The sequence below is a fragment of the Anastrepha ludens genome, chromosome 6 (genome assembly GCF_028408465.1).
Source record: "Anastrepha ludens isolate Willacy chromosome 6, idAnaLude1.1, whole genome shotgun sequence".
Lineage (NCBI taxonomy): Eukaryota > Metazoa > Arthropoda > Insecta > Diptera > Tephritidae > Anastrepha > Anastrepha ludens.
In genome coordinates, this window is record NC_071502.1 from 10,047,204 (window position 1) to 10,072,292 (window position 25,089).

At 33.9% G+C, this 25,089-nt stretch overlaps 1 protein-coding gene across 2 annotated transcripts in view; it reads right to left on the reverse strand.

The window, feature by feature from the left end:
* Window positions 1-794: 794 nt before the first annotated feature.
* LOC128867624 (uncharacterized) overlaps window positions 795-25,089 on the reverse strand; it is a 28,370-nt gene continuing 4,075 nt past the window's right edge. Inside the window, exons 2-8 of one of the 2 annotated variants that reach the window (XM_054109034.1) lie at window positions 24,388-24,524; window positions 23,704-23,934; window positions 16,070-16,181; window positions 9,336-9,589; window positions 8,408-8,546; window positions 3,561-3,715; window positions 795-2,189 (exon numbers count right to left, since the gene is read on the reverse strand). In XM_054109034.1, the coding sequence (XP_053965009.1) occupies window positions 2,074-2,189; window positions 3,561-3,715; window positions 8,408-8,546; window positions 9,336-9,589; window positions 16,070-16,181; window positions 23,704-23,934; window positions 24,388-24,524 (1,144 nt within the window). In that variant the 3' untranslated portion in view covers window positions 795-2,073. The remainder of the gene's footprint in view (window positions 2,190-3,560; window positions 3,716-8,407; window positions 8,547-9,335; window positions 9,590-16,069; window positions 16,182-23,703; window positions 23,935-24,387; window positions 24,525-25,089) is intronic. The other variant, XM_054109035.1, reaches the window with a different exon arrangement.

Here is a 25,089-nt window from a genome sequence, read left to right on the forward strand (position 1 = left end):
TATTAGATTTTGAAGTATCTGAACGTACTTGACCGCATTCATATTACCTTCAATACCATCAATTGGTCCGACACCGTTTCACTCAAAGCAGCCCCACACTATTGTTGAGCTTCGCCCGTGCTTTACGATTGGTGAGACGAACTTGGGGTCGAATACTGCACGTTTCGGTCACCGCACGTACTTCCTATCTTCTGGAAGTACCAATATTTTCATTTCATCGCTGAATGAAATATAAGGTCACTGATTTGTAGTCTACGATATGTGATTTCGCGCATAATCAATTCGGTGTTGTCGCAGTGATGCTGTTACGAATGACTTCTACCGAGCCAATCGACCGTGATGCCCTGCTTCTGCGCAACTGTTCTTTTCGTTATTGGGTTTTCCAGGTGAACAAAAATTTCTGTATGGATGTCAACAACACTATTCCTGGTTTTGACAACTAACGATCAATGTCGCAAACGTTTGCTGCTCTTTTATACTCAGAAAAATATTTCAAAGCATTATAAACCATTGTTTTTGAAACGTTTAATTGTGCCACTTCTATGATAGATTTTCGAATAGCTGGCATGTAATTTTTCCCTTTTGACATTTCTGCATCGTTTCAACTAAAGTAGAGTACTGCAGGTATACTCCAGATCCTTTTTATTTTTTTATTTCCTTGCACATACACAAATTTGCCGATAGCATATCCAATCCATTGTAAAAGAAAGCAAGTAAAATATTCAAAAAATGTATGTTTTCAAATTAATTTATTATTCCTTAATTCGCATATAAATTATACAAAAGCTTGTTTACTATTTAATAGTTTTTCTCATTATTTACAGCACTACGTAAAGTAAATGTATGAAGGCATATCTATGTATATGTGTATATTCATGTCTAGAGCACTTTAATGTTAAGTTATAACTAAATAGTGTAGTGTAACAGCATACAAAAATAATCAATTTACAATAGGGCGGGTCAATTTGTAGGGATCGATTTTTTTCGGCATCGTTTCTAGCATATTCAGATTCTACATATAATTCTAAGAAAAAAGTCGATTGGAGTAAAGCACTAAAGTGCACACTGAGTCCACAAAGTTTTAGCAGAAATTTTAATTATTTAATACGAAAATAGGGAGGGAGTTGTGGCTAGGAAATTATATACCCTTTTTGGGTGTTTGTTCGAGCTGCTCCTCCTATTTGTGGCGTGCGTCTTGATGTTGTTCCACAAATTCAGGGATCTAAAGTTTCAAGCCGACTCCGAACGGCAGATATTTTTTTTGAGGAGCTTTCAGAAATTCACTCACTTGTTAATTGCGAAAAAACATAATAATAATAAAAAAAAATTAATTCAAATATTGTGAAAATTAGTTGTTTTTGCAATTTTTTTGTTTGGTTTAAGTATAAAAAAAATTGCATATGCAGTGAGTGGGGCTAATAATTGATTTTAGCGATATTTTCCAATGCACTTTTTTTCTTTTTTCGAGTTCTACGAATATGAATCCGAATATGCTTGGAATGGCGTCGAAAAAATTCACCCGCCCTAATGTAAGCAAATACATGTATATATATGTACTTATATTAATAATTACAAACGAATTGAGCTTAAATTATATTATAGATTCATAAATATTTTTCCTCTTCATTTAATCCCGCACTAAACACCCTATGAAATAGCTTAAATAAACGCATTAGCACTTTTGGCAATGCTTTGATTTTCCCCTAGTTCAATGGTTTAATGATTTACATATAATATTATCCATACATACACATACACACACATACATGCATGTATACGTATTTGTATATGAGAGAAGCTACCAACAATAAGAGCAACAATGAGCAATTCCGATAATAAATTATTTACAACAATTGAAAAGGGCGCGAAATAGTGAGAATCTTCACAAATAAATATTCGTCTTAAAACTAAAGGGTAGAATTTTAAATAAATTGAAAGAGATTTTGAAAAATTAAATAACAAGTCGTATAAAATATAATAGAGGGTTGAGCATTTTGTTTGTTGCAGTTGATTTTCAAGCTAAATACACTAAAGTATAGTTGAAGTAAGCCAAGTCGAAAATGTTCGCTTGTACTACACATTCGTTGTTAGACCGATGACGTAGGATATCCAATCGACCGTATAGGGTACACGATGATAGATGCCCGGCTGGCCGCGCGAGGCGCACGAGTAGCCAGCTGAAACTACGCCTGCAAGTAGATAGATGAGTTATGCATTTAGATATCAATAAGAAAAAAAAAAATTTTTGTGAATGAAATAAATATTTTTTATATACGAGTAATATAAAAATAATTTTTGTTTCTTTGAGTGAAATAAATATGTTTTTATATATTATAAAAAGCAATTTTTTTGTTGAGTGAAATAAATACTTTTTTAAATAAAATGAAGAATATTTTTTTGTTGAGTGAAATAAATATTTTTTTACATAATATAAAAAATAATTTTTTTTTTTTGAGTGATAAAAAAAATAATTTTTGTTTTTTGAGTGAAATAAATATTTTTTTATATCAAATGAAAAATAATTTTGTTTTGAATGAAATATTTTTTTATATTATTTCACTCAAAAATATATTTTTTATATAATATAGAGAATAGTTTTTGGTTTTTCCACTGGCATAAATTTCTTTTTAGGTAATATATAAAATTTATTTTTTTTTAGTAAAATAAATATTTTTTTTATATAATATAAAAACTAATTTTTGTTTTTTTTTGAGTGAAATAAATATTTTTTATAAATATAAAAACTAATTTTTGTTTTTTTTGAGCGAACTAAATATTTTTTATATCCTATAATAAATATTTTTTTTTAGTGAAATAAATATTTTTTTATGTAACATTAAAAATATTTTTTTTTTGAGTGAAATACATAAATATTTTTTTATATAATATAAAAACTAATTTTTGTGTTCTTTTTTTGAGTGAAATAAATATTTTTTATAAATATAAAAACTAATTTTTGTTTTCTTTGAGTGAAATAAATATTTTTTTATATAATATAAAACCTAATTTTTGTTTTTTTTGAGTGAAATAAATATTTGTTTATATAATATAAAAAATATTTTTATTTTTTTATATAATATAAAAAATATTTTTATTTTTGAGTGAAATACATAAATATTTTTTTATATAATATAAAAAATAATTTTTGTGTTCTTTTTGAGTAAAATAAATATATTTTTATATAACATAAAAAATAATTTTGTTTTGAGTGAAATAAATATTTTTTTATATAATATAAAAAACATTTTTATTTTTGAGTGAAATACATAAATATTTTTTTATATTATATAAAAAAAAATTTTTGTGTTCTTGTTTTGAGTGAAATAAATATTTTTTTATACAATAAAGTTTTTTTTTTGTTTGATTGAAATAAATATTTTTTTATATAATATAAAAAACATTTTTATTTTTGAGTGAAATACATAAATATTTTTTTATATAATATAAAAAATAATTTTTGTGTTCTTGTTTTGAGTGAAATAAATATTTTTTTATACAATAAAGTTTTTTTGTTTTGAGTGAAATAAATATTTTTCATGTTTAGGGAAATTTCTGTTTACCTATTAAATACCAACGGCCACTCTTTTCATGCATTAGCGGACCACCAGAATCACCCTGGCAGGAATCTTTGCCACCATTGCGGTAGCCAGCACACATCATTTCCGGGTAAATGACGACATTTATGCCATTCTGACGATGCCAACGTTCGCAGATGCTTAAGAGAAAAAATCGTATATGTTTTTAAATAATAAGAGATAAACTGAGTAAATTTCTGTGTGATAAAAATATATAAATGAAAATTTTTTTTATTGGTTTGCAGCCATTCCAAAATAAACGTACAGTGGTGCTGCGATTCCACTCAAATTTTGCACGTGAACTGAATTCAGGTCCAAACTGATGGATATGAACTTGAAATGGATTCTTTTTTCACAGAAGTTGTGGACGTGGTAGAAATCAAAAAATTCCCCAATAAGTAAATATTTGTATAAATGGGACATCTGGGACATAATTGACGAATTTTTAAGTGACTTGGCAATATTACTTGTAGATATTTTCGGGTTCTCATTTATTAAACGTATAATCCTTCTCTTGGTCACATTTGAGTTAATTTTGGAAACTCTTTCAGTACCACATTTTAGAAGAAAATAATGATTTTCTTTATATTTTTTATTATATGACTAAAAATGAAATACATTCAAAGTAAATGATTTCTTAAAATCTGTTGAATTCTAAATACAACTCTGCAAACCAATCCTACTCTCTTATAGTTCACTTATATGGAACTTTGAACTTGTACAATTATACGTTAGATAGTAGGCGATGCCAAAAAGAACTTTGTGCTTTTTATACGTTAGATAGTAGGCTATGACAAAAAATGTAAAAACGGCAGTTAGAATAAAAACGTGAATTACATCGACACGAGTTTTTCTTTCTCTGCGCGGAAATACTGCTTCAAATGGTTATGGGCCCAGGTATCGATTTGGGTTTCTAAGTTCACGGTCAACATACATAAATAGAAGTTGTAATAATTCGGTTGATTTGCTTATCCGGTGTTAAAAGCAATAGTCGCGGTAAAATGGCTAACGCTTTAGCCAACATCGAAAAGTTAAGTGGGGAAAATTATACCACTTGGTGTATTCAGTTAAAGAGTTTACTGATTACTCTAGATTTGTGGAGTGCAGTCGTTGATAAGTGTCCGGAGGAGGAGCCTGGAAAGACCATCTGGATAGTATGCGACAGGAAGGCTCTCGCTACTATAACATTGAGCGTCAAGCCAAGTGAGCTGATACATATTAAAAACTGTACCACAGCAAAAAGTGCATGGGACACGTTGAACGCGCTCTACAAGGCAGATACAGCGTGTAGGAAAGTTAACCTATTTAAAAAACTGATCCGATTTCAATTCAGAAGCAGCGAGAAGTTTTCAGCTCAATTGAAGGAGTTCTGCTGTATTGGAGATGACTTAAAAGAAGTTGGCATATCCATGGAGGACGACTTTTTATCAATTTTGTTGCTTTGCTCATTACCAGACGAAATGGAGAATTTTGTGGTGGCAATCGAGAGCAGGGACGCATTGCCGAAATTGGATAATCTCGTCGCGAAGATTCTGGAAGAGGAGCAAAGGCACGGCGACAAATGCAGTAGCGCAGAAACGGCTTTTTCGGCAAACGAATCAAAAAGACGCGTTGGATTTTTTCGAAATAAAAGCAGCGGCGGCAGAGGCGTAAGGAGTGAGGTTGGTGTAGGTAGCGGCAGAGGCGCTGGCAGCGGTAACAGCAGCAGAACAAGACAAAAGGAAAATGGAACAGCGAACGAAAGCACAACTTCCAGCATAAGGTGCAACAACAACATAAAGTGATTTAAGTGTGGACGGAGAGGTCATATACGTTCTCAGTGCAGTTTTCAATCTAATAATTCACTCGTAGATGATAAAGCTTGGTCGTTAGTAGAGAAAGCGGAGAATTTGAGCGAGACTTGGATAATCGACAGTGGCGCAACGTCTCACATGTGCAAAGATGCTAAATTGTTTAGTTCTCTTGTTTGTGTAAAACATAGAATAGTTTTAGCTTCAGGTGCTTGCGTTTATGCACGCGGAAAGGGCACGGTTAATCTGAAAACAAAATACACAACTGTTAATTTGAGAGACGTTTGGTATGTACCTGATCTACATTCCAATTTTTTTTCAATCGCTAAAGCTGCAGAGAGTGGAAATGTCATCATATTTACAGAAAATAATGCCATGATGCAAAACAAAAACAAAAAAACAATTTTTACTGGTGCATTGGAAAATGGCATATATGGTGCTAACGTTTTAGTGAACAAAAGAGCTGAGACTGAGTCTGATTACGAGGAAGCTGTTGCTGTAAACAATCACAAGAGGAAGCGAGGAAGGCCAAGAATAGTGCGTACAGGAGGTGTAGGAAGGCCAAGAAAAGTCTATTGTACAGAGGCTGGTCCGGAGATGCTGAACTCTGTTATTGAAAATCCGAACACGGTCAGTGAGGCGCTAAACTCTAAAGATGCTGACAGGTGGAAAGAGGCAATGAGAGTAGAGTATGAATCGTTGGTGCGGAACGCAACATGGGACTTGGTGGATCGACCAGCTCATAAAAATGTTATCGGCTGTAAATGGGTTTTCGCAATAAAACGTAATCCGGATGGCTCAATTGAGAAGTTTAAGGCGAGGCTAGTTGCGATGGGTTGCGCACAAAAATACAACGTGGATTACTGCGAAACATTTGCTCCGGTGGTACGACATTCAACAATTCGCCTAATTTTGGCATTGGCAGCGAAACATAAATTGCTGGTTAATCACATAGACATTGTTGCTGCATACTTGAACGGCGATTTGGAGGAGACGGTTTATATGTGTCAGCCACCCATGTTTGGAGATTCGAAAAATGCTAATAAGGTATGCAGACTTAAAAAGGCCTTATATGGCCTGAAGCAAGCCGGTCGGGAATGGAACCGGAAAGTTACGCAAATATTGCTGAAGATGGGATTCGTAAGGTGCAAGTCGAACCCATCGGTTTATATTCGTCGTGGTAATGCGAATGTTAGCATTATTGCTCTCTACGTAGACGATATGATCTTGGCATGCTCAAACAAGCATGAGATGCGGAGTATAATAGAAGCGTTGAATCAATACATTGAAGCGGTCGATCGCGGGCAGATATCATTTTATTTGGGGATGGAAGTTGAACGGGATGGTGATCGAGGTGACATCACTATACATCAGAAGCGATATGTCGAGCAACTTCTTCAACAATGGGGCATGGAAGATTGTAAACCAGCGGCAACTCCATGGGCTCCAGGCACGGTGCTTCATAAATGTGACAAGCAGTGCAGTGACTTGAAGGCGAAGGACTACCAAAGTCTTATTGGCGGGCTGATGTATCTGGCTGTCATATCTCGTCCGGATATTGCACATGTGGTGTCAAAGTTATCTCAATATAACTCACATCCGCATACAGAGCACATGCAGGCGGCAAAATACGTTCTTCGATATTTGAAGAAAACACCTTATGGTAAATTAACTTTTTCTGCTAATTTTGAGAATTTTGTGTGTTTCACAGACGCTGACTGGGGTAGCGACAGCTTGGACAGGAAGTCCTACACAGGTTATTTTGTTACAATGGCTGGTGGAGCAATAGCTTGGGAGTCGCGAAAGCAGTCTGTGGTTGCGTTAAGTTCGATGGAAGCTGAGTACATAGCATTATGCCAAGGTACTAAAGAAATAGTTTTTCTTCGTGGTCTGTTGAATGAGTTGGGTTACCTGGAATATACAAGAGGCCCTACTTTGATTTTGTGTGACAACCAGAGTGCGCAATTTATGGTGAAAAATCCCATGGTGCAGAAACGAAGCAAACACATCGACATTCGATACCATTATATACGAGAGAAACACGAATGCGGACAAATTGAGGTCGAGTATGTTCCGACAAATGAGAATGCAGCCGACATACTTACCAAAGCGTTGGGGAAGCAGAAGCATATTGAGAATTGTAACTTAATGAATATTGAAATGTAAACTTGAATTTTTAAATGTACAGGCTTGGTTTGAAGGGGCGTTTGTTGAATTCTAAATACAACTCTGCAAACCAATCCTACTCTCTTATAGTTCACTTATATGGAACTTTGAACTTGTACAATTATACGTTAGATAGTAGGCGATGCCAAAAAGAACTTTGTACTTTTTATACGTTAGATAGTAGGCTATGACAAAAAATGTAAAAACGGCAGTTAGAATAAAAACGTGAATTACATCGACACGAGTTTTTCTTTCTCTGCGCGGAAATACTGCTTCAAAATCTGTGCACAATTTCTTTATTTATATAAATTTGGACTTTTTGAGTATTAGTGTCAAAGGCGCATTCAGTAAAGGTGGTGGCACTAGGCAATATTTTTTACGTTTGATTGTCAAAGAAAAGAATGAATTCGCCTTGCTTCATTCAGGGCTGATAGGCCCTTGGACACGGTGAAAGAAACACAAAAACAAATCAGCTGACTTACCGATACCACCTTCACGAGATTCGCCTTGTTAGTGTCCCAGTTTCTTTTTAGTTCGCTGTATGCCAAATATGATAGCATTTTTGTTGGATTATTTTCATAATTTTTCTCACAATATTTATTCAATAAAAGGCTCTGCTTTATAATTTTCAAAAATTCATTCTATATCCAAAAACAAACAAAAAAATTGAATAAATTATATACAGTAAATCAGTTTGAGCAGGAATTTAGTTTAGCAAAATTGAATTTCATGCTGCAGGAAATCACCACTTTTTCTTACATTTGCGATAGAATGGCTGTTTAATGAAATATTCATGTTTCCATTTAGTGTTTAGACTTCTAGTCGTAGCGTAAAAAAATACTTTCATTCAATAAAAGAGTATTTTTATGAACTCACCGATTTTCGATCACCGGCACATCCACCGTTTGCAATGTTTTCGGCCGCAGTCTTGAGCCAGGATTCAGAGCGCCCCAGCCGGCTGCCCAACCAAATTTTCCAAGGAAGTCTTCGTTCTTTTCCGGTAAACAGATGGGTGCTTTGAAGTTAAGGAAAATGAAAATATAGTTCAAATAAAAATAAAAATATTTAAAATGTAAAATTTTTAAATATAATTCGCATTAAAGGGTTATCCACTAAAGGCGTTACTGATGTAAAATTTCTTAAAACAAAAATTTTATGGGACATTCGTTAATGTCACATTACTCATTTGCCGGAAAAATATCATAACTCGAACAAAAAAAAAATGAGAAAAAAGCGTTCAACGTTTACAATTTACATTACAACTATTTGCCATTTTAGTTTCTGCACATTTAAATCTGCAGATTTTCTCTCAGAAGACATGAAACTTTCAGCATCAACCCTCTAGCGACCGTATAAATGCACTGCCTTTCAAAATTCTATAAAAATGGTAAAAACTATGCGGAGTTGCGAAAAAATATTTTTCGTAAAATTCTAGTCTACATTTCTCAACCAAGTATTTCGCTCACGGCAGTATTTTACCTCTTTTCTTCTCTTTCGAAAAGCGCGCTGCTCCGTCATAAATAAATTAATTAAGTTATGAAAAATTTGACTTGAGAATGAAATAAGTTGTCGAGGAATCATTCCGCCCCACAGTGGGTACTGGCTTGTATTAGTGACGATTTCAAAATCAATATAGTTTTAATAAAGTTCCTGATATCAGAGACGTTTATTGACACCGCTTGCGTATTGAATGTCCCCAAGTAAGACAAAAGTACCCTCGCATTGCCCACTCACAAAACATATGCCATATTGTGTACTTTACTTACAAGTATATACGACGACCTTAACTACACCCAGTACTCACCTATGTGCGGCATGAAATGCACCGGCCGCTCCAACGTCAACACAGACACATCAAAGCGATCCGCTTGTGGTGTGAATTTGAAATATGGATGCACATCGATGCGACGCACACCAAACGTATAAGCAGGCAGAGGTTCAACGGCGGAGTTGATTACATAATCACCGAGAGTGACGTGTACCTGGCGTGGTGTGGCACGTGCCACACAATGACCGGCGGTGACGACATGACGACGCGACACCAATGAACCGCCACATCTGAGGAAAAAAAAACAAGGGAAAAAAAATGAAAATAAATGAAAATAAATAAATGCAAATAAATGAAAATAAAAGCAAATTTTCGAGGAAAGAAGTGTACAGTGTTCATATATAGATATAAAAAATGGAAAGCGTTGGCCGGTATTGCTGAAAAAAAGTGAAGTGCGAGCGAGAGAGAGTAGAAAATCAATGTTGCGTATAAGCCAGCGCTGACAAAGTAGTGATGAATTGGTAAATAAACTTGACCGGTGGAGAGCGGAGTTTAGGTCACGGCATTCAAGAAACTTGAAAACACACTTATGCGTATACATACAGCTGCGTGCATAAAAGTAGCAGCGTGATTTAATAAAAAGTTTTGACTTATTTTTTTACTCTATTTGTAGTGTAACTAATTAACAATAAATAAACACAAGCAATACATAGACTAACGAACGATTTTCTTGATGCTTTGTACAAGGCTTGCAAAGCAGTTTATTACTGCATGAGGTGGTACGACTTTTTGCGTTTCAATCTTACATACCATTTGTGCTGGTCGATGAGGGCTGAGGCTTCGCTGTTGTCATGATGAGATAGCCTATTCGCATGAGATAGGGCATTTTTTCTAACTACGACGGCAACTGGTTCTATGCTGAGATCGCATTCAAGATCGCTGGTGCGTACATACCGGAGCGCTTTAATAGGCCAACGCAAGACTTTATCCTGGAAGCTTTGAATTAGCAACATGTTGTTGGAGCCTGAGCGACCCCATCGTTGGATCCCATACGTGCAGATTGGTTTTAGTATTTGCTGTCAGAGAAGCATTTTAATGTAGGTGGATAAAGCGAATCGATTACCCATAGGCCAATACATATTTCTGAATTTAATATCAAGTTCTTCTCTTGTCCTCTTTACGTGAGCACTGCATCTGAGCTTGTCAAAAATCATACGCAGCTAATTAGCCGTGTTATGATACGCACTTGCCATCCATTACATAATATAGTTCCTAGATGAAACATTGGGCCCCAATAAACAAGTTATAATTTCGTTTGTTTAGAGCTAAATGTTTGATTTGGCTCCAGGCGCGACCTGCTGTGTCCGCCTCTGCTGCTACTTGTCGCTTTCCGCGCCTACGGCTTCGTGGGGATTCCAGACTAGTGCTGTCTTTGCGATGTCACTCTGTGGTTTGCGCAATGTGTGTCCGGTCCATTTCTGTATTGATGTTTGCCCGGTAGCCGCCCAAATTTCATCGTTGCTTATAATATCAGGCCAGAATATCCGCATTATCTTTCGTAGGCAACGGTTTAGGAAAGATTGCAGTAATTGTGATATGCTTGTTGTTAAGTTCCATGTTTTTTGCACGCGAAGTCGATATGAACGGATTTTCATTTTAATTTCATTTCATTTTATGCGCCAAGCAACTGTTCACTCATAGATTCTGCTTAAATTGTGTCGAAGATTTGCAATTGACTCAATCTGTGTATTTCCTACTGACAGGATAGAATGTCGCGCCCCTACCAAAAACTATGTTCAGCGGCGCTCCTCTTTACGTACCTGCTCATATTTTTATTTTCGAAAAGCAACTGTCTACCCACCCAACTCTCAACAACATCTTTCCCATTAACCGTTGTCTTCGCTGCTAGTCATTTCACTATCGAAACAAGAACAGAAGGCTTCTTTGCTCACTCTAGAAAAGCTCTCCCCACCACTAACACAATAACACCACCCACATCTTGTTAGTCATCGTCGCTGCTTGCATAGCTGCAATGGGAGCAGCTTTAGACCAACACAGTTATGGTGCTCACACTCACCAACGTAAACGTACGCCCGCATCAACTGACACGATGAAACTAATGAGAGCCTCATATAAATCGATTCTCCACCCTTCCGTTCTGTAGTATCATAGATTGATGTTTAATCGTGTCAGTTGGTATGGGCGTACGGGCGTACGTTTACGTGGGTGAATGTAAGCACTATTAGTTGATTTCAGGTATCTATATATTGCACACCCATTGCCTCGTATTTTTTCATTTAATTTACTTTTAGTTCACTTATAGTTAATATAAATAAAATGAATATAGTAAAATATAGAATAAAATAATGGAAAAAGCTACGCTTGCTGCACCAACAGCGGTGTCGTTTCTTTGATCGGTATACAAATCGCATGTAAAAATTAGCCAAAGAATGAACCCCAAAACGCTACTCTGACGGACACCAGCTTTAATTTCATTCAGGTCAGAATATGTGTCGTCGTATTTAATTCGAAAGGAACCATCGGATTTATTTTTATTTTCTTTTGAAGGCCACCGTGACATATCTTGTCGAAAGCCTTAGAAGGCTCTAAGAAGCAAGCAGAGCACACATTTTTATTTTCGAAGACGTTTTATATAACTAGATTCAGTCTGTGGACTTGATCGATTGTTAAATGTTGTAGGCGTAAGCCAAATTGATGAGCTAGCATCAGATTCCTCTGCTCCATAATTTTTTTAGGGCGTTTAGCAAGTCATTTTTCGAATGGTTTTGAGAAAATGTGTTAGAGTGGTATACCTACTATTCGCCGATGTGAGGATACACCGAGTGCTGGCTTTCCTGGCTTGTTGAACATGGCCCCCTTGGCAGTTTTCCAGTATATAGAGGTGTGCTTCAATTTGAATGTAGTATTCGTAATTTTGACTAATTTTGTTAGACGAGTTGGTGGGTGCTGTTTTATGATTTCCCCAGTGATAAGGTCAAAGCCTAGTAACTTTTTGATTTTTTTCAAATAAAAATATAGTTAGTACTACAGCCAAAAATTGTATAATTGCAAAGACTTTGCAAGAAATTAAAGAAGAAGTAGAAATTTTGATGAAATTTTAGAAATTTGTTCCTGTTATTTAAAAAAATGCGGATCTCGGCATATTTTTTATGTGGAGCTTTTTCATGGCAGAAATACACTCGGAGGTTTGCCATTGCCTGCCGAGGGGCGACCGCTATTAGAAAAAACGTTTTCTTCATTTTTGGCCTTTCACCGAGAATCGAACCGACGTTCTCTCCGTGAATTCCGAATAGTAGTCACGCACCAACCCATTCAGCTACGGTGGCCGTCGTATATATTTATTACACCAGATTACATATTTTAAACGTTCTGATATGGCAGCTGCTTTAGTACAACAACTTGGATTTTCGATTCTTTTTTTATTTGCTGGTTACTTTTGTTGCTAGTTATTAGCGTTCCAAGGTAGTTGAGTTCCAGAACCTGTTCAATTAGTCTGCTATAAACGGCGAGTTTACATCGGAGAAGGTCTCTGGTTATTGCCATAGATTTGGTTTTTCCAGCAGAGATTTCCATACTAAATTTGCTAGCCGCTTTTTCTACCTCGAACAGAAGTCAGTGACGGTTACTCTCGGTTTCTGATAAAATCGCCGCAATATTATTTTAATATTTTTGCTGCGCAATCTACTTATATATACAGGAGCTGCTTCTTGTACTTCTTAGATAATCGCATCCATAATAACGTGAAACAGTACGGGAAATACATTTACACCGGTTGGTTAAATTCAATTGCTTTCTCAAAAATTTATCTCACAATGGAAATGGCATGGATTGTAGAGTGATGTTATTCGTCGTTTATTCCTTTTTTAAATATTTCGGTCGCCATAATTCAATGAATAGCTTCGACACCGATCCCAGTAGGCTGATATCTCTTCTGTTTTCGGGCTTTGTTTTTTCCCCCACTTTTCAGAGACTGAGCTTCCATTGAGCCGCTATTTTTTGGTGCTGAACTACTTTCGTGAAGATCTTATGTAGTTCCGACACTAAAGAGGAATCGCGATACTTTATCATTTCGTTTGTAATTTCATCATTTCCGAAAGATTTTCTATTTTTAAGCTTGGTTGCGATTGACTCGATTTCATATTGTGTTGAACCGGGGTATGGCGGCGTGTCAGTTGGTATCATTTCTGACGATGTTGGTGTGGGGAGAGCGCGATGATGCTGGGCCAAAAGCTCGGTGACATAGGAAACCCATGTGTCTATTGGTATGGTTGTTATATTAATTAACTCGTTAAGACCGTCGCCTCATTTCAAATGGTGTTTCGTTAAAAGCGTGTTAAACGGAAAGGGGAAAGATTCTTTATTTTTGTTTTCAGTGTTTTACTTTTCAATCCATTGCTAAAAGATAAAAATTTGCTTTTGGCCATACGAGGTTCATGCAAAAAGTTGTCGGCCTTCAAAAAATGGTCTTTACATGGAGACAAATATGGCCGCTTCTACTGAAACGACGATTTTGTTGAAATAAAATATCAATAACTTAGAATTGATGTAATTAGGAAAACAAATTTTTTAGCATTTTTTTGGGACCTTTAAAGTAAAAGAAAAAGGGTCAAAAAATGGGTTTTCATTTTGAATGTCCGCCATTTTATCAAATTTAAATTTTTTTAACGACATTCATAGTGAAAAAGATTCTTTTTGCCTTTTTGATTCCAGAGACCTGTGATCCCCGTAATCCGTTTCGCCAGCGACATACATTTTTTTGAAAAACCATTTTCGCAGAAAAATTCGATGGACTAAAAAGTTTGAAGTTTTGATGACAATTTGTTGATTGTTCTTAAATTCTGCAGAAAGTTTGAGAGTTTGCTTTATTTGGTTTTTGTATTTATTTTTAAAAATTAACAAAACAAAATTTTTTATACATATCTTTTTTATAAAATTTTTATCTAAAAAATTTTTTTTTGTTTTTTATATTTAAAAATAAATAAGCAGTCAAAAACTTTTTTTATAAATTAAAAAATTTTTTTTTTTGCTTTTTATAAATATAAATAAGCAGTCAAAAAATTTTTTTATAATTTTTTTTGTTTTTTATAAAAATAAATAAGCAGTCAAAAATTTCTTTATAAATTTTTTTTATAAAATTTTTTTTGTAATTTTTTTTGAATAAATTTTTTTTTATAATTTTTTTTTTCTATTTTATACATAAATTTAAATACCAGTCAAAAAATTTTTGTATACAACTTTTTTTCTATAATTTTTTGTTTTTTTATAAAATTTGTATTTGTTTTTAAAAATTAACAAAAAAAAATATTTTTATACATATTTTTTTTATATAATTTTTATCTAAAAAATTTTGTTTTGTTTTTTATAAAAATAAATAAGCAGTCACAACTTTTTTTATAAATTTTTTAAAATTATTTTTTTTTGCTTTTTATAAATATAAATAAGCAGTCAAAAAATTTTTTTATAATTTTTTTCGTTTTTTATAAAAATAAATAAGCAGTCAAAAATTTCTTCATAAATTTTTTTTATAAAATTTTTTTTTGTAATTTTTTTTGAATAAATTTTTTTTTATAATTTTTTTTTCTATTTTATACATAAATTTAAATACCAGTAAAAAATTTTTGTGTAAAACTTTTTTTCTATAATTTTTTGTTTTTTTATAAAATACATTTTTTTGTTTTTTATAAAAATAAATAAGCAGTCAAACATTTTTGTTATTAATTTTTTTTTTTAACTTTTTTTAATCATTTTTTGTATAAAGTTTTTTTGTTTTTCATAAAAATGAAAAAGCAGTCAACATTTTTTTTTAAATTTTTTTAAATTTTTTTTTATAAATTTTTTTATAATTTGGTTTGTTTTTATAAAATTTTTTTATACATACTTTTTTTATAAAATTTTTATCTAAAATTTTTTTTTTTAATATTTGTTTTTATAAAATTTTTTTTTTAATTTTTTTATAAATATAAACAATCAGTATAAAAATTTTTTTATAAAGCTTTTTTTTATAATTTTTTTAATTTTTTTTGTTTTTTATAAAAATAAATAAGCAGTCAAAAAATTTTTGTATAAATTTTTTATTTATATTTTTTTGTTTTTTTATAAAAATTGTGATTATAATTTTTTTTTTGTTTTTTATGAAAATAAATAAGCAGTCAAACATTTCTTTTATGCATTTTTTTTTATAAAATTATATATATAATTTTTTTTTTTTTAAATTGTTTTTGTTTTTCATAAAAATGAATAAGCAGTCAACATTATGGTATATTTTTTTGTATACATTTTTTTTATAAATTTTTTTTATAATGTTTTTTTTTATAAAATTTTGTATACATTTTTGTTTTGTTTGTATAAATATTAATAAGCAGTCAAAACTTTATCGCGCTGCTACTATTATGAACACAGCTGTACATGCACTCGTCTTTAGACACATGAGCCCGAACGCAAGTGCAACAAAACGCCTATGGCACTTACTGCCGGAAGGAACTGATTATGCAACGGCGCTGCTGCTTTCACGTGGAACAAACATAGGTATATACTTACATATATATATCTCACAAATGCACACAAACAACGTGGGCTGTTATGCAACTTGTGACCCAACAAGTGACAACACGAATGTTTGCTTACATGTGGCATTTACAGATATGTAATGTGGAATGCGCGTTTTTTTATTTTCCATGCAAAATATTTTGTTCCGGTAGCTGCTTTGCAAATAAAATCTTATACATACAAACACACACTCATACACTTACCTCGAGGATCCGATACGTATGTACGCCTGCCAAGGAAATGAACCGAAACCGGCATCGTCACCGCCGACTATGCGTCGCTGAGCGGCCTGTTTGGCCAGTGAAATGCCGCAACCTGTAAATGTGCAATATTTTTATATTGTGGATATAATTTTCGATGCATACACAAAGAAATATTAAGTGATAGAAATTAATGCAAGCAAATATTTGATAAAAATTGAACTGTACATTCAAGGAGAGATTATTTGGAGGGTATTTTATTTTTAACGAGCGATAGTTGCAATTAATGAGAGTGAATTATTGTGAATGAGAGCCGGAGCATTAGTAGTGGAGAATTCGTATAGGCTACCAATACAAAAGCGCTTGCGAATTTTGACAAAAAATAAAAAAGAACCAGTCACACAAACCCGGGCAAAAGTGCAAAGTACAATACAAATTTAAGTTGCGAAAAAACCAAATAGTTTTTCTTACAAAATTCAAAACCACAAATTCGATTTCATTCCACGCGCGCCACTCACTGATCTTCCGCAACAAATTGGCAAACCGCAGCCGCAAACGAAGGTTGCAATCGAGCCAAACACAACCTATCGAACCACTTAGACGCAGTTAGGAATTAGTAAAGAGCGATTGCAGCAACAACTAAAGTGGCTGAAATCATTCAAACACGGCTGAGCGGTAACGGCACGTGCTAACGAAGAAACTTTTACAAATTACATACAAACACATCATATATATGCAAGTATGTGTGATAGTTTATGAGTATTGGCATTTTTGCCACAAAATGTTGCACTAATTATTTTCATTAAATATTACGCGAAACGGGCATACAGCGTACGGGTGAGTGGCTAAACCTAAATTTACCAGCTATATACACACGTATTTATGTATATACATGTATGGGTATGTGTGTGTGTGCGTGCATATGTATGTTGTTAATCATAGGTAGCTGATAGAAAGCGCTTGGTTTGATGAAATGTAGGACGGACGGTTGGCTGGTTGGTTGGTTTTCGAAAGGAACTCAATTTTATGTTTTTGGTGAAAGGATTTTATGCTTAAATGGGACCTTCGAGCACAGTGAGCAATATAAAATGAGATTTAGTCGTAAACCACCATTGGCTAACTGATAATTATCACTCAATTCATTTAAATTTTTCCAATTTATTTTAAGGTGCAAAGCTCTAATCGACTAATCAACTAAGTAACTACTCGGTAACTAGTTATTGCATGCAAAAACAAAAAAACTTTTATATTATATATCATATGTATGTATATTTGTAATAGGTGAGTGTCGTTTTGTGATAATAAAATTATTTTTGGTGAAGGAAACGAGCGGGGTGTATGTAGCAAAAATCATGCGCATGCAAAAGTTCCAACAACAAACTATTTAAATCACTAAATGTCAGCTGAAGTGTTCTAGAATAGAATTTTATTGTCCATTTTTTTAAATCTATTTTTAATATTTATTTTCAAGTCTCACTGTCGGAATGCTACACTACTTTATTATTTTAAAGCTGAAGGCCCTCGCCTCATTTGAAATGGTGTGGGTGGTTCTTTGCGTAAAACGGAAATGAAAAAAGATTTGTTTTTTTTTTTTGTGTGCAGTATTTTATTTTCTGATTTATGCTAAAAGAAATTAAAATTTTGTTTTGGTGTTACGAGATTCGTTCAAAAAGTTGTCAGCCTTCAATGACCTTCACATGGACAATACACACACTTATAGCCGGTGCTACTGAACCGGAGAAATAAAATTTAAATGACGAAGAATTGATGTCGTTATCGCATGAGCTACGATCGGAAAAAAATATTCTTTAGTAGTCTTTTCGGACCTTTAAAATAAAAAAAAGTGTCAAAAAACGGAAAAACCGTTTTGGAATGTCCACCATTTTGTAAATTTTTTTTCCATAGTTCACACGATAAGAACATTCATACTATACAAGAGCCTTTTTGTCGTTTTGATTTCAGACGGTTGTGAGTCACCGAATCCATATCACCAGCGATATACCTTTGTTTGGACAACCATTTTTTGAAGGCTAACAACTTTTTGATCGAATCTCGAATGGTAAAAAAAAAAAATTTTTTTTAACAATAAATAAAAAAATGAAGTACTGAAAACAAAACAAAAAAATATTTTTTCGTTTCCGTTTTACATGCTTTTAAAAAATACTCAAACACACCATTTCAAATGAGGCGACGGCCTGAAGTCGTTTATGAAATATCTTCGGTATAATTTTATATGAATATCCTCAAGTGCGCCTGCGGTTAGTAAAGTAGTTTCGAGACTTTGTATATTTCACCACGGTGAGCGTAGGGGTCTTAAAAAACAAAAAAAAACCCTCAAATTCGAATTAAAAAAAAAGAAAAAAAATGGCTCAAATATTACATCAGATTAGGTTGACCTATCGCAGCACTGAAAGAACTCACAGCTGAGTAATTTAACAATCGCCAGTAACGGGACGCTTCTGTGAGATTTTTACAAGGGAGAACTGATCCCAAATTCATTTAAAAGTATTTAAAATAGAAGTGCGCCCTTATTTTGGACTTTGATCTATCGATTTTTTGACTTGGACTGCCAAAATAATATTCGAGCTGTGTCAAAGATTTACTTTATACGGGGTGGCTGATGAATTTTGCTACATTAAGAAACTCAAATAACTTTTTTTTTAGTGTATGGAATTAATTTTTTTTTTCAAGTTGAAGGTCATTAAATTTTATTAAGTGTAGCTTAACTAGTTTTAAAAATAATTGAATTTAAATACCCCCCATGCTCGTTGACACAAGTGCGGCATCTTAGTAAAAAGTTGTTCATTGCTGCTTTGAGAGTTGCGACAGGAATAGCCGCAATTGCTGCCCGAATGGATTGTTTTAGTTCATCCAAATTTGTTGGCTTTGTTTTATAAACTTCTTGTTTACATAAACCCCACAAGATAAAGTCAGGTGCAGTAAGGTCAGGCGACCTGGGGGGCCAACGAAATTCGGAGTTTCTTGAAATCAGTTTATTGGGAAATTTTCGTCGCAACTCTGTCATAACAGTCTGGGCTATGTGAGACGTTGCCCCATCTTGTTGAAACCACACAGAGTTGAAAGGAATTCTCTTTCGGCGTAGTTCTGGATAGAAAAATTCTTTCAGCATTTTCAAATAACGGTCTCCAGTAACCGTAACGGTGTGACCATTTTCTTCAAAAAAATAAGGCCCGACAATACAGCGTGAAGAAACCGCACACCACACTGTCACGCGAAGAGGATGCAATTCCGTCTCGTGGAGTATCTGTGGGTTAGAAGTACTCCATATTCGACAATTTTGTTTGTTCACATTGCCGTTTAAATCGAAATGGGCCTCATCAGACATGAAAAGGCAGCTTAACATGTTTTGGTCTTCTTCCACCATTTGCAGGATCTTCTGACAAAATTCCAAGCGAATCGGCAAGTCTGCTGCATTCAGTTTGTTAACCATTTGAATTTTGTAGGGAAATAAGTCTAAATCTTTGTGCATTATTGTTTGCAAAGACTGTCGGCTGACACCAAGTTGAGCAGATAAGTTTCTTGTTGAAACCCTTGGATTGCTTTGTATAGCTGCAGCTACAGCAGCGATCGTTTCCTCCGTCCGAACTGGTGGGTTTCGATGATAAGGCCTTCTTGCGACTGTTCCTTGCTCAGCAAAATTATTCACCAGTACTCTCTCTGTACCAAAACTACGGACTCTAGTGCGTGATAGCGGCGGACTATCCAAATTCTTGTTTGCGTGTCCCAGTTATCCATTTTAATAAATTTTAAAGATCAATCTGCAAATTAAAACAAAAATGGAACAGATAACTTAAAAAGAAAAAAAGTTATTCAATTTTTTTTGGTAGCGGCTTTCATCAGCCACCCTGTATTTAAACATTTACTAAATGGGTAACCTTTTGAGTGCATAAAGATGGAAACTATGAAAGCGTTAGAAAATTGAATAGACAATCGGAAATATCTATGACAGCGGGCCGCCTAGAAGCAACGATTTGACTCCATGAGACTCGTTTTCTTGGATTGTCTTGGATTGCTATTAACGATCGCTGCTACGCCAAACATTCAAGGCAATTCGAGTGTTGAAATTATAAAATCGGAGTGTTCATTAGTGAGTATTAGTGAAGAGATAAGTGCCAAAACTCGCGCAAAAGTACTAAAAAATTGGGTTCACAGAATGGGGTGCTGTAAAGCCAGCAGTGTAAATCATTTAAATAAAATTGTGAGTCATTCTTGCGCTTGCTTATATTTACTCTTTCCAATAATTATGCAGGTATCTTATATCTTTAGTCATACCCGTATTCGATGAGGTTAAAAAAAAATATTTTAAAAAACTAAATTACAATAAGCTAAATAATTAAAAAAATTTTAAAAGAATATATATATTATATATTTTTTTTTTAATTAGCAATAATACAATAAGCTATATAATTAAAAAATATTTTTTTTTTTTAAATATTTTTTGAAAGAAATTGTTGGAATAAAATTAAAAAAAAATTTAACTATTTAGCTTAAAATATTTTTTTTTGGAAAACAATTTTTTTCTTGCGCTTAATTTTATTAATAAAAAGGTATAAATTATTTAAAAAATATTTTAATTATTTGCTGAAAATATATATTTTTTTATTTAAAAAAATTAAAAAAGAACTTTTGTTTTTGAAACAAATTTAAAATTACAAACTTTTTTTTTTTTTGAAAAAAAGTAAAAAAAAAAAATTGTTTTTTTGAAAAAAATTAAAAAAAAAAATTTATAAATATTTTTTTTTAATTTTTTAACTACTTAGCTTATTGTAATTTAGCCGGAACTTAAATTTTTTCCTCTTTGTTTTTATTCCTCAATTTCACTGCCAATGGACGACTACATCAAAAGGCGAGTGGAAGCTAGGTGGACTAATCTGACAATATGCAAAACAGCAAAAGTCATGTGTAGAACTAACGACAAAAAACTGACTCAATTCGTACTTACGCTCTCGCGAAAGGACTGCAGAACTATTATAGGTATGCTGACAGGCCATCATCTATTGGCTACACGTTCGTACAGGATAGGTATTGCTGATACGGACAAATGCAGGAAATGCAGAGAGGATGTTGAGGAAATTTTAGAACACCTTCAGTGCGTTTGTTCGGCATTATTGAAAATGTATTTAAAATGCCTGGAACCCCACTGTTTGAGGGTCTGGAGGACGTCTCAAACGCGGATTCGCCAGAAGCGCTGACATCCTACATGATGTCTACTTTCAGTATTCATAAGGTCGGTCTCCATCTGGTATCGCAAGTGACCAAAAGGTCTATGCGTTGCTTATTGCCAACCAGACTAACCTAACCTAAACACTACCAATTATAAAAGTATTGGCTTTTTATTTATTTTAATGTTGTATTATGAAATAGATTTCTGAGCTTGGCCAGTATTTATGAAAAGATAGAGCAAATTTCAAATCCATTAACAAATATTTATGCACCACAGATTATTTTAACAGCAGTGCGCCATTTTTTTTTTCTTTTTTTGTGCTGAAGTGTTATCAATTAGCCGATACAGGATTGAGAAATGAAATTCATAAAGAGTTTATTGCTCAAGCAGACAGTTTATAAAATGCAGTTAAATGAATGAAGTTTTACCACTCCCTTCTGCGGCCATCAAAGCCACGGTTACTAAATGGGTTACTACAACCCACAAGCGAGCTTGGCAGGCTTTGAGAGGCTGCAGATTGACTAAACTGATGTAACTTGTCATGTCCGATCGACTGTCTCAGATCCTCCTGTCATTAAGCAGAGGGGACTGTAGGAGGCTGGTTGGACTGATGACGGGCCACTTTCTGTGGGCGAAGTACATGAAAAGGTTGGGTATCTCAGACAGCGCACTCTGCCCAGCCTGTGAAGTGGAGGATTAGACGGCGGACCACTTCCTGTGCGTCTGCCCCGCCTTCGCTCGAATCAGGTTTGAGCTTTTTGGCACTGTTGTGTTAAGAAGCGACCACCTTGGCTCTTTGGCACCACAAGATCTACTCAGATTTCTTCGGAGATCGGGTAGATTTAAAGAAAATTAAAAGGGAATCCAAGTGTAGTACAATGGACTTAATTAATGTCTGAGTACCGACAAGCAAAAAAAAAAAAGTTATAGACAATGGGTAAAAGGTGTAACTTGTGCTCAAAATTATTTCTATAACCTAACAGGTACATCTTTACATATTAAATCCCATTTCTCTTTCTTAGTAAGAAATTTTATTTTCGTTATGATTCGTTGGGTAAATTCAGTAGGTCATAACTACAGCAGGGACTAAATTTAATCCAATTTCAATAATTTTTTTTATAAGAATATAGTTAAGTTTACTATAAAAATTATCACTTGTTGATCCTATAAAAATTACTTAATTCAATTTATAATCAAAATCAGTGAGAGCTTTAAATTTTGTGCAAAGTAAGAAAAAAATTCAAAAAATTTTCATATTTTTCACAAGAATTCAAAACTTTTACTTAAAATTAAAAAACAAAATTTTGAGTACGCAGTTTTATAGCCCATTAAATTTTGAAATAACAAAGTGCAAGTTTCCAGTGGCTCAAAAATCGCGCTTATTTTAGACAAATTTTTTTTGGTAAAGGTGTTTGAATGTTTTCCTGCCTTGTGCCTTGTAAAACAAGGCGAGCATTTATCTGTAGTTATTAAACGCCTTTTATAAATATAATATATTCCTCGTTGTTATTGTTATTTTCTATTATATGTATATTTTTAATTTTCGATATTGGTAAGGAATTTTATTTCTATTAAGTTTAGTATTACTTTTGAGTGAATATTTTAGGTAGTATTGCCACTTGAGCTATTCAGAGCTAATAGTAATAAAAAAATAAAATTTAAGTCGCTTATCGACAACACGTAAGAAATATTAGTCGCTGATTAAATGTTTAAATTTAAATAAATTGAAAAAATTTGTACCGAATTTTTGTTACAATAAATTCAAACGCTCGACGCAGGGGCCGATGTTGAATGTGAACCACACCTAAACGTCAACGACACCGTTGGACTTCTTTCTTTGGTGTTATTTGAGAGAAAAGGTGTGCGTCAGCCAGCAACAACTCAAGAACTAAAGGATGAGTTAATTCGGCACATTAACGGCATAGAACCTCAATTATGCCTCAGCGTCATCGAAAATTTTGACCATCAGATGGAGGTGTGCCGCCGAGGCCGCGGCGGTTATTTGGCCAATATTTTGTTCTATATGTAATTGAGCTGTACCAATATTATCATAATAAAAAGAAATGATAATCAGTTTTTAAAGAAATTGAATTGTATTCAAAATCAACACCGGCCCTTAAAACTTAACCACCCTTTATTTATGTACAAACATTACTCCCAACGAGCGAGCAGGTACAGCAAATGGATAACTGCCAAACGTTATAATTCCCAACTAAATAATACATTTTTTTTTTTTTTTTCAAACAAAACCGCCACGCATTCACCTCTACTTTTACAAAGCACGCACGCACCACATTACTACACTTTACGTGTTCTCCAAGGGAGAAGCGCTAAAAAAAGTGCAAACCGCATAAATACATAGCTACAGTACAGCCATTTCCAAGCCAAGTTCCACCACATGCCGACGTGCAAATTATAGATACCCTAAAATTCGAAATCGTTCACAACTCACTGGCATCATTTTTAACTGGGCCAAAGTTTTTATGCGGAAGATCAGTCAAATCGATTGCGTTGCCCACATACTCGGAAGTGCGTAGGTTGGCTGATTTTGCTGTGCGATGACAGCAACCGCGCAATAGGCCGTTGCATGTGCCCTGCAAGAGGCCACCGCTCATCCAACAACCGAGAAAAAATTCACAAGTGCCACCGCGATGTTGACATTCTAGTTCGGTTGTGATATCAACTGAGGAGAAGTGGTGGGAAAAAGTACATAAATATTTAGAGAGACGAAAAATGAAAGAAATTGCCAAAAATGTTTTTACTTTTTAGATTGGAATTTTTTTATTTATAATTTTATATTGCGGGAAATTAGTTTTTATAGTTTGAAGACAAAAAAATATTAAAGTAATTTTGTAATTTACAATTCCAATTTAAGTTATTAACGCAACATTTTTTTTATGTCTCTTTTTTCGAGTAAAACTTTATTTAAAGTGCTCCAAAGCAACCAAAAGCACCACTAGAGAACTTAAAAGGAAAATGAAGAAATGTATTTTCTTGTGTGAATTTTTCATGTCTTTCTTTGCACTGTAAACCGTAAAAAATGTATGGTTATGAATGTATGTATGTATGTATGCTTGTTTTTGATATGTGTGTGTTGGTTTAAGCTAGCATTTGTGTTCGAAAACGATTTGCTTACCTTTTTCCTTGAATGTACCCGATGAGGGCGCACCGGTCAAGCTGCTCTCCGAGGTACTACCATCGATATCCTGTAGACTGAAGTCGTTGCGAACATCTTGAATGGCAGCCAAGTCATTGAGTCCGAAGTTTTGATCTCTGCAATTGAAAGTTGTTTGTTACAATTTCAACAAAAAGTCATGTGGTTTCAATTTCGTTCGCTTAGTGCAGGTCTGTAATTCTAAGCAGCCTTATGAATAGTTTAAAGGCATATTTCCAGACGCTTTGGAACTAAAATAAGCTGCAATGGATGGGAGGCAGAACTTTCCAGTAATTGTACAGATTAATCACTAAGTCAGTTGATTTTAAAAGTAAGTCAGCTGATTTTAAAAGTTTTCCAACAAAAAAGCGAAAACTGCAATGAATGATAAAAAAATGGAAAAAACTATTTTTAAAATTAACCTGCTGCAACCCCTGTCAAGGTGCGTGAGACCGAAAGTTGTTTAATTTCGTTCTTCTTGCTGTGTTATAAAAACGTAAAAAAATATTAGTAGGACGTTTGTGCTTTAAAATAAAGTATGCGCAATGGGCCTTCGCAGCCGAATAGATTGATGCGTGACTACCATTCAGAAGTACGTTGTTTCGAATCCCCGTGAATGAAACACAAAAATGATAGCAAAAGTTTTTACTAATAGCGATCACCCCTCGGTAGCCAATGCCTAAC